At 43.4% G+C, this 15,635-nt stretch overlaps 1 protein-coding gene across 3 annotated transcripts in view; it reads right to left on the bottom strand.

The window, feature by feature from the left end:
* cep57l1 (centrosomal protein 57, like 1) overlaps positions 1-15,635 on the bottom strand; it is a 60,263-nt gene that overhangs the window by 37,559 nt on the left and 7,069 nt on the right. For all 3 annotated transcript variants that reach the window (XM_085997781.1, XM_085997780.1, XM_085997782.1), the window contains 5 exons: positions 12,760-12,940; positions 11,174-11,344; positions 4,673-4,794; positions 2,715-2,831; positions 1,525-1,602 (listed from right to left, as the gene is read on the bottom strand). In XM_085997781.1, coding sequence (XP_085853907.1) covers positions 1,525-1,602; positions 2,715-2,831; positions 4,673-4,794; positions 11,174-11,344; positions 12,760-12,940 — 669 coding nt within the window. The remainder of the gene's footprint in view (positions 1-1,524; positions 1,603-2,714; positions 2,832-4,672; positions 4,795-11,173; positions 11,345-12,759; positions 12,941-15,635) is intronic.

Here is a 15,635-nt window from a genome sequence, read left to right as displayed (position 1 = left end):
CACATAATTTAGGGCAGGTGATCAAAAGTTTGGTCAAAGAGGTAGGTTTTAAAGAGCATCTTAAAGGAGAGAGGTAGAGAGCCAGAGGGGATTAGGGATAGAATTCTAGAGCTTAGGGCCTAGGCAGCTATAAAGGAGTTAATGCCACAGTTTAAAAAAAAAAAATAGCCTGAAGCCAGTTTGGTTGCCCATCAGACTCTCTCAAGGTGAAAGGTCATTTGGGCAAATACAATGATTATTTGAAGTGGTAATTAGTTGGAAATACCAGCAGCATTATTGCTCATTTACACAAGTTACTGAAGGTGCAAAAAAAGGGAAACTTTTTGGAGTCAGGTAGCTGGAATGTTAGCATCATTGACGAGCATCTTAGTCCATTTTAAAAGATTGTTTTTGTTCAATATTGATGAAGAGTTTTAAATAAATAAATCCCGAGAGGAAGTCTGCCTGTTGCCAAATCCCTCCAGGACCTCACCCCTCCCCATCTCTGTAACCTCCTCCAGCCCTACAACTCCGATATCTGCGCTCCTCCATTAGATATGTCCAACACCGAAATCACTACTGTATAGGTAATGTTAATCAGTTCTTTGTAAATTTTGTAATTATTTATAACTTTATTACAATGCAAACCTTATTCCCAGTAGCAAGTCCTCAATTTAGTGGAGAAAGCAAAATGACAGCTGAAAGAACTTTCAAAAAATATTTACAGCAATTTTATTGCTTCGTCTTTTTTCTTTCATTGCTACCTTTTGGTGGCCACTAATAATTAATTAGTTGTTTTCATACAGCCTCAGTAGTTTTCATTGAACCAGTTTTGTCTGCGTCAAATTGCTAAATACCAGATAGGCACGGTTGCTGCATTGAACCAATCAAATGCAAGTGCGATACAGTCAGTCATTCATTCACATTTAGACAGATGCGATGCCCAAACTATTTCAGACAAAATGCACACAGACACTATAGGTCATGTATACATATTATCATTATATCTAGCAACAGCTGTTTTTGACCAAGATGTTCAAAGTCTTAACCTGCAAGAGCAAAACTTGAGCATTTCGATCTGCTCCACTTAATCACATTACAGCCCCATACTACATTCCAAGCCAACTGCTGTTCTGAAATACAAGCACTTTACTTTTAAAAGAAATATATTAGCCAGTTTATCAACACTGGAACACTATTAGTGTTATTCGCAGTTTAGACTTTACTTTGAAACGGTAATGCACACATCTGGCACAACTCAACTTAATTATTGTTAAAGGGAACAATCTCTATTGCCATTGATGTCTCTCAATTGTCCCTCTAAGGATTTAAAAAAATATATATAGGAAATAGTTCACAGCTCGATGTAGTCTGGGAGCAAACATTTTGTACAGAATTTCCAGTTTCTCACTCTCCAACACAACATCGTAATATCCCACTTCAGTGAGATCACGAATGGGACAGCAAGCCGAGTACGACATTTCCCATTCATGGGGTTACATTGCCCTTTAAAATCAGTACATAGCATCAGGTTGTTCCACTCACCTGAGCTGCTTTATCTTGGATCAGTTTACGCTGATGTTCTTCTTCTTGAAGTTTCTGTTCTAGTTCATGAATTTTACTCTAAAATTGAAAGACGTTTACACTAATCAAAAAGCAATAGCATTTTAAACCGAGCACATCACTTCAGGAATTTACATTGGGGGAAAAAAAAAATCCTTTTAAAATGTGGTCATCTTCAGATTTAGTACAAGACGACTGTGTACGCAAGTTTAAGTAACTCATTACCAATATCACTTGTGTATTGTGTTCTTTGGCAGTGAACAGAACCAAATGAACAAAAACTATACATGTTTTAGCAACTTGTTGGTTCACATAGTACAGTGCTCAAACCTTAACTACAAATTCAAGTCCTACAGTTTGTCATCATTCAAGTTATTTCTATGTTGGCAGTTGGTATGCTAGGCGAGCACTTTCCTGCCAATCCATACGGGGCCTGTTGGAAAACCAAAGATGGAGATCCACAGTTTGCATGACAGCTCTCAGCATCTGAAAAACTGCAGGTCAACATTATTGGTGAAAGGGATCTCACCTCCTTCAACTGGATGCTTCCGACAGCACAGTAGGTGAACACTGCTAAATGCTAACCAGTTTATCCACTCAACGTTACGATAACTCTTCTATTACTCCCAACTCAAGTGCTTTTTTTGAATATTGACCAAATATTCATGGGCCTTTTACCAATCTTCAGGCACAATTCTTGTACTGCTAGATCTTTTGAAAATACAAACCAGATCCTCACTCAATTTCTTGAGGGTTCAAGTGTACCAATGGATTCTAATTTCAAACCACAAATGATAGCACAGGAGATGTACCAATAGGCAAATCAATTTGCTACGATTCAGGATCCTGGAATAAATTTTAGTGTGAAACTGGGCTATTAAAAAATTACTACATTAAATATATGACCATTTCTTTTAATGATTGTGACCATTATTTAATTGATCAGCAAACCAAGTATTCTCTTTACCACTTCTAAACTGGCCGAGTGTACAACTAAAAAAAATAAAAAGCAATCCACACACACATGTATGTGCAAATTTTGATGTATAAATTGTAATCTGTGCCAATAATAGCTTGAGGGATGAAAAAGAAATTTAAAAAATGAACACAAGTTTATCAATTTGGTTCCTTTACGTCATTTTTGGACTTTAAATAAAAATATTTTAACTTACTTCAGCTCTGGTCTGTGTTGCATTAACTTTTAGACACTCTTGTTCTAGGATTTCCAGTTTTTCAAGCTTTGGTTGCAGCTCTGCACGGTCCCAGTGCCTATCCATCTGCAGTGAGGCCTATAGATCAAGATATACCATTTAATACAAGATAAATATTATGGAAAACTGGGTAACAAAAAGATTACATTCAAATATTGTTCTTTCACTCCATACAGATGGAGTGATGGTCCCCCCTCACAGGTGTCAGTTTAAAGTTAAGTAAAACCAGCTTGAGATGCAGCAATCCAGTTTGCAGCACAAAGCAACTAATTTATGCCAAATCGGAGGACAATCTCAGTCCGGATGAAAGACACATATAAATTATTCTAAAAAGATTGTTTAAGAGATTGGGAAGCTTTTAAGAGATTTAACAGACATTTCAAAAATTATGAAGTGTTTTGATGGGAGTGAATAGGGAAACACTTTCCTCTGGTTGGAGAGCCAGTAATGAGGTTTCATCAATTTTAAATCATCACTGAGGGTCAGCAGAGAAGTCAAGAGAAATGTCTTTATGCAGAGTGTTGTTGGAGCATGGACCACCTTGGCACAGGAAGTGGTTGAGGCAACGACTATTTCATCTCTTAAGTAAAATGTGGATAAATATCTGATGCAGAGGAAGAGATAAGGCTTATGGGGAGATAGCTGGATTACTCTAGCAAAGAGCTAGATGGGCCAAAAGGCTTCCCTTTGTGCTGCAAGTTTGTATGGATCTACCCAAAGCAAGACAGGCAAGAACAGATTTCCATACCATGCAAATGCCAATCGTTGGTATGATCTCTCTTATTTTCTTTACTTTAGGGATCCGGCAATGCATTTTGATAATTGGACACTGAAGTGCAGAACAAGTGCAACACAGACTTTGTTTTTCTCTCCCTGTGGGAAGCACTTCCCTCCATCCAATACACCCCTAGGCTCAGAGAACTCAAAGAAGGTCCAACAGTGATCAAAATCCTTCAGTGCTAGACATCAAACTGGATACACCAAACTGGGAAATTCAGTGCTGGCTAGGTATTATTATGTATGTAATGCGGCATTCAAAATGCTGGCTCAGTGTTAAAAGGGTAACTCTGGTATGAGAGGGGGTAAGTATCACACTTACCCCTATAAAAAGAGAACTTGTTAAAAACAAAAATAGGTACAAAAGTAATTAACACGTCTGTATTCAGGTAAAGCAATGAGAATGCGAGGTGAAAATCCATCTCCTTTTACTCTGTGGCCCCTAAGCTTGGAAACCTGTTCATTTGAATACTTACATTTAAACACACTTTATGCACCTTGGATTCAACGAGCATCTTGCATCGATAATTCCAAATTGTCAATGCCCATCTTCAGATAACGTTTTTCTATTAATGTAAAGCCTTCCAACCAATCAGAGTATTGCTATGCTCAGATGAGTTCTTTACCACTTGTGCTGTAAATTAACTAAGCTTTTGGTCATCTGTCCCAATATCGCCTTATGTGGCTCGGTGTCAAATTTTGTTTGACAACGCTCCAGTGAACCACTTTGGGACGTTTTACAAAGTTAAAGGCACTATATAAATGCAAGTTGTTTTTGTTGTAATTAGTTGAATGTGTTATTGGTTTGGGGGTGTTTACCTCCCCATATAAACCTCTGTCAGAGGTTTGAGCAGGCAATTTGCATCCTGACTTCTGATGATCAATGATCAACTGCTAGAAGTACATTCCCCGACTTCCTGTAGAGAAGAGCCTGGCACCCACTCAGCAGCCACTGCGTGGGGTGCAGGAAGCTGCGGGAGTGAAGCCTTATGCTATGCTACTGGTGCAGGCAGTGAGGCAATGGACTTTCCGAGAGGGTTTCTCACAAGCCATTCTTTGTTTTTATCAACTGTGCGCTGAAACAGACCCAGTTCTCTATCGCATAATGTAAAGAGAAAGGAGAATAGTAATTTGACAATCACCTGTTTCTCCATTAAAATGTTCTTCTCTGCTTCTGTATGTTCCACCATCGTCCTCATATATTCTAACTGTTTCTCCAGCAGTGAGCAGCGGTCTTCAACAGTTGCCAGCTGAACAGCAAGTTCTGAATAAAGAACAACAATCAGGCCTAGTCCAGAATTAGTCCAATAAACCATACGGGCTATCTTGTATCACAGCTCAAGCAGCAGGGTTTTGCTTCCTTCCCCCTTTCTCTTAAATATGCACTCAATTTCCCACCTTTAAGTCCTCAATACTTCCACTCTGCCTTCCTTGTGCCTTGAGGGCAGCTGAGTCTCAGCAAAATCTTGGCAGAGATGGCATCTGTCACCACAGTTATCAGCAGGCGGTGTGCTTCTGTGGAACATAGAATCACAACACAGAATCAGGCCACTCAGCCCAACCAGTCGGTGTTGGGTTTATCTGCCATACTTGATCACATGTGCCAGCCCTGTTCGCATACCTCTTCACTCCCCCTCCCCCCGTCATTTCAACCATATATCTAACCTATTCTTAAAAGTCGACATGGTATCTGCTTCAATGAGCAACTCCAGTAATACACTGCACAGCCTCAAAACCCTGTGTAAAATTATTTCTCCTGCTCTCTGTTCTAAATCCCTTATATTTAATCTTGTACCCGTGTCTGTATGGTCTAAACCCTTCGACCACTGGAAACAGTCGGTTTCTATTTCCTCTGTTCGATCCCTCCATAATTTTAAATATCTCTATATAAATTCACCAATACATCTTGACTTTTATATTCTATACCCATTGCCAGGAAACCCAGTATTCCAGTAGTTTCTGTTATGGCCTTATCCGCTTGAAATGCTGCTTTTAAAGGTCTTCTGAACTTGAACCCCAAAATCCCTCTGCTCTTCCACATCACCAACATCCCCCCATTCAAAATGTAATTACTATGGCCGGAATTTTCTGTACCTGGGCAGGTCAGGTGCGGGCTGTCGCCGTGGCAGGTCGTGATCCCGCTGCTCATTTCCATTCTGCTCCCGAGATCGACTTTCCGTTAATGGCACCTATTAAGGCAGCCCTGCGCGTTACCCGGCCTTATTAAATGGTGCGGGTCTGACGATGGCATCGCTGATGCATTTTCAGCTGGGATATTTAAAGGAGCAATGGCCATATTGCATTTGAAGGTTCATCTAGGATTGGGCAGGCACTGTACTGCACCATTGGAGTGTTCCAAACACTTGCAAACATGATTGCACAGAGGCAGAGGGCTGCACCCAGGTTCTCAGATAACTCCCTCCATATGCTTGTGGAGGGAGTGAGAGCACGCAGGGAGGTCCTCTTCCCTTTGGATAGGTGGAGGAGACTCCCCAACAGACCAATGGAGCCTGGTTGGAGATTGCAGAGGACTTCAACAGCAGGGATGTTGTCAGGAGGACTTCAATGATCTCATTAGATCAGGAAAGGTGAGTGCAAAGCCACACTCAACTTCATCTTGCTGTGCCTCTCATCACATCCCCATCACTCTGCCTTCCCAAGCCTACTCCTGCTCATCATTACTCACACCAACATACCTTGCATGTCCACACATCCCTCTCTATCTACATTATCACATCCCCATCTGACTAACCACCCCTCGCACTCACCCTCATCCTACCAACTAATAACACACAAGGAGACCATTTGGCATTGGCACCCCACTCCATCACCCTCTAGAGGTTACCCATCCATTCCTTACACTCATTCCATTACTCTCACTCAAACTTCTCTTCCTTGCCTTCTTGCAGGAGAAGAGAGCCCACAATAAGAGGGAGAGGGAGAGAACCAGAGGTGGCCCTCCATCATTGGCCACCTTAACTGCAGCAGAGGAGGTTGCCCTGAAAGTCTCTGGAATCGCAGAGCAGCTGGAGGTGGGAGATGGAGAGAGGGGGACATCTCAGCAACCTGGTGACAGAATTACATCTCATGCAACCACATGGCATACAGCGGTCACTCATATGGGGACTGATGTCAGCAGCCAGTGAATGTTCATCATGTGCATAATGGTATTATTACCCATTCTGGATATGACATTTCTAAATCATCTCTTTACTCTCCCACAGGTCCATCAAGAGCCCCCCCCCCCCCCGACCACTGTCCAGGAGGAAGAGCAAGACGGCTCCTCAGAGGAGCCCCCGGCCTCTGAGGGTGCACTGTCACCAGACATAAGCGCACCCAGCACCAGCGCAGATACGCACACCTCAGTGGGTCCCACGCAAGAGAGCAATGTTGTCACCTGGTGTGTCACAAGTAAGCAAGGGGAGATGCTGGAGACAGCAGTGGAGACTTCCCAGAGGGTACAGAACACTCCCAGCTCTGCTCAGCTGCATGTAGACGCTGAGCTTCGGGGGCCATCCAGAAAGAGGGCGATCCTGGAGGTGCAGCAAGAAGTGCAGGAGGCTTTGACAGGTTTTGCTACTGCGATGTCTGCAAATGTGCAGAGAATGGAGGAGTCCATCTCCAACATGAGCACCACCTTGTTGCAGGCGATGGCGACTGTAGGCTCTGCCATGGAGCAGTTAATGCACCACTCACAGGAGCACACAGAATCTATGGAGAATAGATGGCAGACGCTCATAAACCTCTTCTCTAGGAGGGATATAAACGTATACTTGGGTTCTCATGGTCCAATGTTGGGGCTCAACGAGGTCCGATTTGGAGGACCAACGTGAGACAGTATAAACGGCACCTATGCTTATGTAACAGAGGGCAGGTCAAGTAGAGATGACAGAAGCAATCTGTCAATGGTGTGATAGGTGGTACCAATGAGGTGACAGTGGATCCCGACTTTGCTGAGACATTGAGGAGACAAAGTTCCATCTTCACACTGAGGACACCCTCTGTCATGTTGTGTGGCACTACCACCGTGCTCAATGGGATAGATTCAGAACAGATTTAGCAGCTCAAAACTGGGCATCCATGAGGTGATATGGGCCATCAGTAGCAGCAGAATTGTATTCCACCACAATCTGTAACCTCATGGCCCCGCATATCCCTCACTCTACCATGACCATCAAGCCAGGGGACCAACCCTGGTTCAATAAGGAGTGTAGAAGAGCATGCCAGTAGCAGCACCAGGCATACCTAAAAATGAGGTGCCAACCTGGGGAAGCTGCAACGCAGGACTACATGCATGCTAAAAAGCAGAAGCAGCATGCTATAGACAGGGCTAAGCGGTCCCACAATCAACTGATCAGATCAAAGCTCTGCAGTCCTGCCACATCGAATCGTGAATGGACCATTAAACAACTAATTGGAGGAGGAGGCTCCATGAATATCCCCATCATCAATGATGGTGGAGCCCAGCACGCGAGTGTAAAGGACAAGGTTGAAGCGTTTGCAACCATCTTCAGCCAGGAGTGGATGATCCATATTGGCCTACTCCGGAGGTCCCCACCATCACAGCAGCCAATTCGATTCACTCCACGCGATATCAAGAAACGGCTGAGCATACTGGATACAGCAAGGTCTATGGGCCCTGACAACATCCCGGTTACTGTGCTGAAAACTTGAGCTCCAGAACTAGCCACACCTCTAGCAAAGCTGTTCCAGTACAGCTACAACACTGGCATCTATCCGACAATGTGGAAAACTGCCCAGGTATGTCCTGTCCACAAAAAGCAGAACAAATCTAATCCGGCCAATTACCGCCCCATCGGTCTACTCTCAATCATCAGCAAAGTGATGGAAGGTGTCATCGACAGTAATATCATGCGGACCTTATTCACCAATAACCTGCTCACTGATGCCCAGTTTGGGCTCCGCCAAGACCACTTGGCTCCAGGCCTCATTACAGCCTTGGACCAAACATGGACAAAGAGCTGAAGTCCAGAGGGCGAGAGTGTCAACCCTTGACATCAAGGCAGCATTTGATGGAGTGTGGCATCAAGGAGCCCTAGTAAAACTGAAGTCAATGGGAATCAGGGGGAAAACACTCCACTGGCTGGAGTCATACCTAGCACAAAAGAAGATGGGGTTTTTGGTGGTTGGAGGTCAATCATCACAGCCCCAGGACATCGCTGCAGGAGTTCCTCAGGGTAGTGTTCTGGACCCAACCATCTTCAACTGCTTCATCAATGACCTTCCCTCCAACATTAGGTCAGAAATAGGGATGTTCGCTGATGACTGCAGTGCTCAGTGCCATTCACAACTACTCAGATAATGAAGCAGTCCATGCCCGCATGCAACAAGATCTGGACGTCTAACCGCCGCCCCTTGATATTCAACAGCTTTACCATCACCGAATCCCTCCGGACTCCCCAAAGCCTTTCCATCTACAAGGCACAAGTAAGGAGTATGATGGAATACTCTCCACTTGCCTGAATGAATGCAGCTCCAACAACACTCAAGAAGCTGGACACCATTCAGGACAAAACAGCCTGCTTGATTGGCACCCCATCCATCATCTTAAACATTCACTCCCTCCACCACCAGCATACCGTGGCTGCGGCGTGTACCATCTACAAGATGCACTGCAACAACTCGCCAAGGCTTCTTCGGCAGCACTTCCCAAACCTACGACCTCCTCCACCTAGAAGGACAAGAGCAGCACGCACATGGGAACACCACCACCTCTAAGTTCCCCTCCAAGTCACACACCATCCTGACTTGGAAGTATATCGCCGTTCCTTCATCGTCACTGGGTCAAAATCATGGAACTCCCTCCCTAACAGCACGGACGGCAGCAGTTCAAGGCGGCGGCTCACCACCTCCTCCTCAAGGGCAATTAGGGATGGGCAATAAATGCTGGCTTTGCCAGCGATGCCCACATCCCATGAACGAATAAAAAAAAACTTGCAACCTCTAGAAAGCCAAATCTGTGCTGACAATGCACTCAGCAACAGCATCTGCCTTAGCAAAGTAACCAGGTGTCAGGTGGGAGTATTTATTGCGCTTTCCATGCTGTGCATTATTGAGCTGGATCAATGGCCACTGAACTTCCACCTCAGGTTCAGAGACGTGGTTCCCAAGCTGCGTGATTTCCATGGTCATCCAGGGAAATTTGAAAGGTAGGGTTAAAAAAGACGCTGAAGGGTCTGACAAGTACCTAATAATCATCTGAATTAACTCGGCCACCTCTGCCGTTCGGGTCACTGCCACCCTGGCAAATGCACCAGAGGGAAAGGCACGTTGGGGGCGGGATCCCGACCCACTCCAAGTTATTTCAAATTTCCCTCCCGACCCGCCTTCATTCCTGCCCGCAGATGTCAGAAAATTCCAGCCTGTTTTTGAAGCCAATTTTGTCCCACCTCTCAGTTACTGAAATCTGCCATTTCCCCCCACCCCCATTCTACCATCTTATCAATATCCCCTTGCAGCTTCCTTTGCCCTCAGAATTATTTACTCTACCTTTGATTTTAGTATCAGCAGCAAATTTGGACACCACGCCCTCTAGCCTTATATCCAAATCATTGGTGAACAGCAGTCCTAGGACACTGCTACCCACTTCCAACCACTGAGTAACTGCCCTTATCTCCTACTCGCTGTTCCCTCTCTTCTAATCTCAACAAAGCTGGCCTCATGCAAGGCACACCACTACAAGTGCTCCATCTAGTAGATGTACGAGTATTTCCTAATCATGCAAGATCAGGTTTAGGACAAAGATTTTGATTCTTAATTTCCTCAAATTAAATGAATTGTTCCCAATCTTAGCCATGTGGTTAAGTAAAAATCATTAAGTGGATTTCAAGCACTCCCCAGCGAAGGAACCCCATCTAAAATATTACCATGGCTATTCTCGAATATCTGCTAGTAACTGGTTATAGATTGGCAGCAACAGAGAACCAGCAGCAGGTCAACTGCCTGCTCCATCAGCCAGGAAATGGTGGACACGCAAATAACCAAAATAATGTAAAAAAATGTAAGTGAATAATACTTCTGCTCTCCAATACCTCAGCAATCAGTTGCCATTTAAACACAAAATACAGACCCTACATGACAAGTGCAATCAGGGGAACTGACAAGTCACACAAGTGGAGAAAAGGAAAGCAATTAGCACTCTCAGCTCCTGGCACCTCGTCTGAACGGTAGAATTGATCAGGGCTGAAGAGCACGTCACCTTGTCTTCCTTCTCAACAATGACAGAAGATATTGGAGCTTCAGAGCTGTTCCTTCTTTTCTTGCTCATCAGCGAGAGAAAGAAAGGAAATTCTACAGAGCGGGACTATCCAAGTATCCATAGAGCAAGGGAAAGGGCTCAATTAAAACCATAGTACCAATAGTCTATAAAAACTATCAGTCACAGTTTCTCTTTTCACCCTTCCTTCCCGACATTCACTCAGCAACTGTCCAGTTGTAAAGTTGAAAGCAGGAGCACATTATGTGTGGAACTACAGGTGGCGCAGACCCACCTCTATTCTGTAGTGGAGGAAACTGGGCGCATTCCTGAGCAAGGCACCGACCGTTTGGGTTTAGGGCCAAAGTCGGTGAACAACATCTTAAAGTCCAAAACAATTGCATGACGCAAACCTAATCACATTCACCATTAGACACTTCAGTCTTGATGTTAGTGTTCTTTTTCTTTTCTTGCTCCAAGATATTTTTATACTGAACAGCTTCATAGCCCAGACTCTGCATTTTTTGTTCAGCTTCTGTCCGCTCCACCTCTAAACACCGAATCTTTTCCTGAAGGTTTTTCAAAGCAGAAACTATAGCTGAACATAGAAAAAAATATCGTTACTTATTGGTGAGAAAAACAGTGGTGCCAGTTATTGAAATTGGTCTTTCATCTCCGACATTTGGATTTGAATCTGAATCTAGGCTTAAGGGGAAGAAATAATTTTAGGTCTCAACTAAGTTCCCAATGTGGATAGTTTCACACTAGCCCTAATTTAGAACTAATTTCACTTAGAGAAGTCACAGGATAGCTGGTACTGTAGGGGTAATCTTCTGAAGTTGGGGCAGAGCAGATGGATGTAATGTCCTATATTAACTGAGAACGTGGAGAGACTAGGTGTCTTACACTTTCAGAAACCCATCGTCATGTTTAGTGTATCTGAATCAAACCATTATCACACATATATATTTATTGATTTGCCAGAAATGGAGTGCACAAGTGGAGACACACTCCATTAGCTGAAAGACTAATGCAAAGACTCAAGGTCAATCAATTTAACATTATATTGTAAATCAAATCAACCCTGCGATAGATCTCTTTAGAGCAAAGGGGGTGAAATGGAGATTTGATAGAGGCGTTCAAAATTATGAGGGATTTTTATAGAATAAATAAGGAGAAACTGTTTACACTGGGAGTAGGGCCGGTAACTAGAGGCTACAGATTTAAGAAAATTGGCAAAAGAACCAGAAGGGAGATGAGGAGATTTCTTTTTACGCAGCGAGTTATGATGATCTGGAATGCACTGCCTGAAAGGGTGGTGGAAGCAGATTCAATAGTAATTGGATATATACTTGAAAAGGAAAAAATCTGCAAGGCTATGGAGAAAGAGCAGGAGAATGGGACTAATTGGATAGCTCTTACAAAGAGCCAGAACAGACGTGATGGGCCAAATGGCCTCCTTGTGTCAAGTATGATTTTATGTTTGATGCTGGAATGCATTGCCCAAGAGGAAAATGTTTCATTCCCTACCACAAGAATTCCTCCCTTTCATGGCTGCAAAATTGAAACATCGAGAGAAGGGAAGAATCTCTTGATATTCCTAGGAGGAACAAAATACAATTCTTCTTTTGAGGTGTCTTACACTTTCAAAAACCCATCACTATGCTTAGTATATCTGAATCAAACTATTAAGAAATTCACACATACATATTTATTGATTTGCCAGATATGGAGTGTTTACTCTTTCACATTCCACTTGCTGAAAGACTAATGCAAAGACTCAAGGTCAATCAATTTAACATTATGTTGTACATCAAATCAACCCTGCACTGTATCCACAAAAAAATGATGACATAGGCCCAAAAAAACTGGAATCACAGAGCATTGCCCCATTACTTGATTCGATTGAAACAATGTAATAAACACTAGTTAAACTGTCTTCTATATATTGCATTTTGAACAAGTATATATTAATCAAAAGCAAAAAAATATTTTGCCTATATACAAATATACCTTTGTTGTTGGCAGCCGGGCTCATCACATCAGCCTCATCAAGGTTTCTTGCCCCGATGATAGTCGCATGAGGCGGCGCTGGCCTTTGCTGAACATCAACAGAAGTCAGTGAAATGTTCTCCAAGCTTGGAAGCAGACAGAAACTTCCTATGTAGCTATGTTTGGATGGAGTTTCCATACTCTACAGACATGAAAAATCTCTTTAGAGTCAAGTCAGAAACAAAACATTTATCAACAATAGTGATAGAAATATCAAGTTTTCCATCATTTTTAAATAAATATTTAGTGGTCGTGGTAGGTGGGCAGGTGACAAAGTTTCTCTCTCTTTAACCCCCACCTCCCACGCCGCCCCGCAAGTCTCTAACCTCATCCCACAGAGGAATATGTTAAGAGAAACTTAACACCCATTTCAAACCCAATCGAAATCTACACAGCTGTGTTTATTTTTCCCCAGAGTGAATGATAAAAAATAGGTCTGATGTGGATTAACTTCTCAGAACAGAAGGCAGGCAAGCAACCTTCTTATGGATCTGAGTGTAAATCTTTTCTTTCAGAGTGGCTTTTAAAACATGATAAAATTGCATTTTGTAGCACCTTAAATGTAGAAAAAAATCCCAAGGCACCAGAGAATTAGGCAACACACTTTGAGGGAGGGTTAAGTAAAGTCACCAAAAGTTTAGTTGAAGAGATGTGTTTTAAGGCAGCTTTGAAAGGTGTAGAGAGAATTAAAGTGGAGAAGTTTGAAGAAGTAGTTCCAAAAGGGTATATCTGAGGCAGTTGAAGGTTCTGCCACCAAGCTTAGAGAGAAAAGTGTGGATGCTCAAGAGGCCAGAGTCAGAGGACTGAAGGACATTGGCCAGATCTTGCTAGAGCAGGGGCATTTCGTGGCATACATGGTCAGTTAGACTTTTTCCTGGAACTTACGACTCGAAAATAATTTGCACCTTAACTTGCTGGAAGTGCAAGCTTATAATAGCGTGACGAGGGCAACGAGGCATCTGGGACCTTAGAAAACAGCGAGACCAACAGTGTATCATCGCCTTAGCCACTGAGATTTAAGGATTAAGAAAGAAACAGAGAAACAACTGAACTGAACCAATAAATGTGTGTAGTGGGGGGGGGGGGGGGGGGGGGGGAGTTGGGGAAGAGGAGAGGGCTCAGTCAGAAACAATAGTAAAAATGATGGTTTAGAGATTAAAAAAGGGATAAGAGCAAAGTTCAGGTCACAAAGTGATAGATACTCCAGGTGAAGGAAATACTAAAATAACTAAAGTAGTTACAGCAGGAGTGCCAAATAAGAAATACGTTAAGTTAAACAGTGCAAGGAAGACAGCATCAGCGCTGTTGGGACAGATTAGGGTCTCTTGCCCAAATAAGAGCTTTGTATACTAACACACAAAGTGTAAGAAATTAACTGAGGGCATTAAAGGCTCAAATACAGCTTAGAAAGGATAGAGAACTGGAATAGGAGGGGGGAGCCTTATTGATTAAATATACTATTACAACATTAGCAAGAGAAACATAGAAACTAGGAGCAGCAGTAGGCCATTCGGCCCCTCAAGCCCCCTCTGCCATTCAATGCGATCATGGCTGATCATCCAAGTTCAGTACCCGGTCCCTGCTTTCTCCCCAAACCCCTTGATCCCTTTAGCCTTAAGAAATATATCCAACTCCTTCTTGAATATATTTAATGAATTGGCCCCTACTGCCTTCTGTGGTAGAGAATTCCACAGGTTCACCACTCTCCGGGTGAAGAAATTCCTCCTCATTTCTGTCCTAAAGGCCTACCTCTTATCCTTAGGCTGTGACCCCTGGTTCTGGACTCCCCGACCATCGGGAACATCCCCCCTGCATCTAGTCTGTCCAGTCCTGTCAGAGTTTTATAAGTTTCAATGAGATCCCCTCTCATTCTTCTAAACTCCAGCGAGTACAAGCCCAATCGTCCTAATCTCTCCTCATATGTCATTCCTGCCATCCCAGGTATCAGCCTGGTGAATCTTCGCTGAACTCCTTCCATGGCAAGAACATCCTTCCTCAGATAAGGCGACCAAAACTGCACACAATACTCAAGGTGTGGTCTCACCGAGGCCCTGTACAACTGCAGCAAGACATCCTTGTTCCTGTACTCAAACCCTCTCGCTATGAAGGCCAACATACCATTTGCCTTCTTAACCGCCTGCTACACCTGCATGCTTACCTTCAGCGACTGGTGCACAAGGACACCCAGGTCTCGTTGCACTTCCCCTTCTCCCAATCTATTGCCATTCAGATAATAATCTGCCTTCCTGTTTTTGCCACCAAAGTGGATAACCTCACATTTATCCACGTTATATTACATCTGCCATGCTTCTGCCCAATCACCCAACCTGTCCAAATCATCCTGTAGTTTCTCAGCATCCTCCACACAGCACACACGCCCACCCAACTTTGTGTCGTCTGCAAATTTGGAGATATTACATCCAGTTCCCTTGTCTAAATCATTCATATATATTATGAATAGCTGGGGTCCAAGGACCGATCCCAGCGGTACCCCACTAGTCACTGCCTGCCACTCGGAAAAAGACCCGTTTATTCCAACTCTTTGCTTTTTATCTGCCAACCAACCAGTTCTCTATCCAAGTCAATACCTTGCCCCGAATCCCATATGCCTTAACTTTACACACTAATCGCTTATGTGGGACCTTATCGAAAGCCTTCTGAAAGTCCAAATACACCACATCCACTGGTTCTCCCTCATCTATTTTACTAGTTACATCCTCAAAAAGTTCCAGTAGATTAGTCAAGCATGATTTACCTTTTGTAAATCCATGTTGACTTGGTCAGATCCTGTCACTGTTTTCCAAGTGCTCTGCTATTACATCTTTTATAATGGACTC

The sequence above is a fragment of the Somniosus microcephalus genome, chromosome 9 (assembly GCF_052327205.1).
Source record: "Somniosus microcephalus isolate GS21.2 chromosome 9, FLI_Smic_1.0, whole genome shotgun sequence".
NCBI lineage: Eukaryota > Metazoa > Chordata > Chondrichthyes > Squaliformes > Somniosidae > Somniosus > Somniosus microcephalus.
The sequence above is the reverse complement of the archived record's forward strand: the minus strand, read 5'-3'. Positions and strand labels throughout refer to the sequence as shown.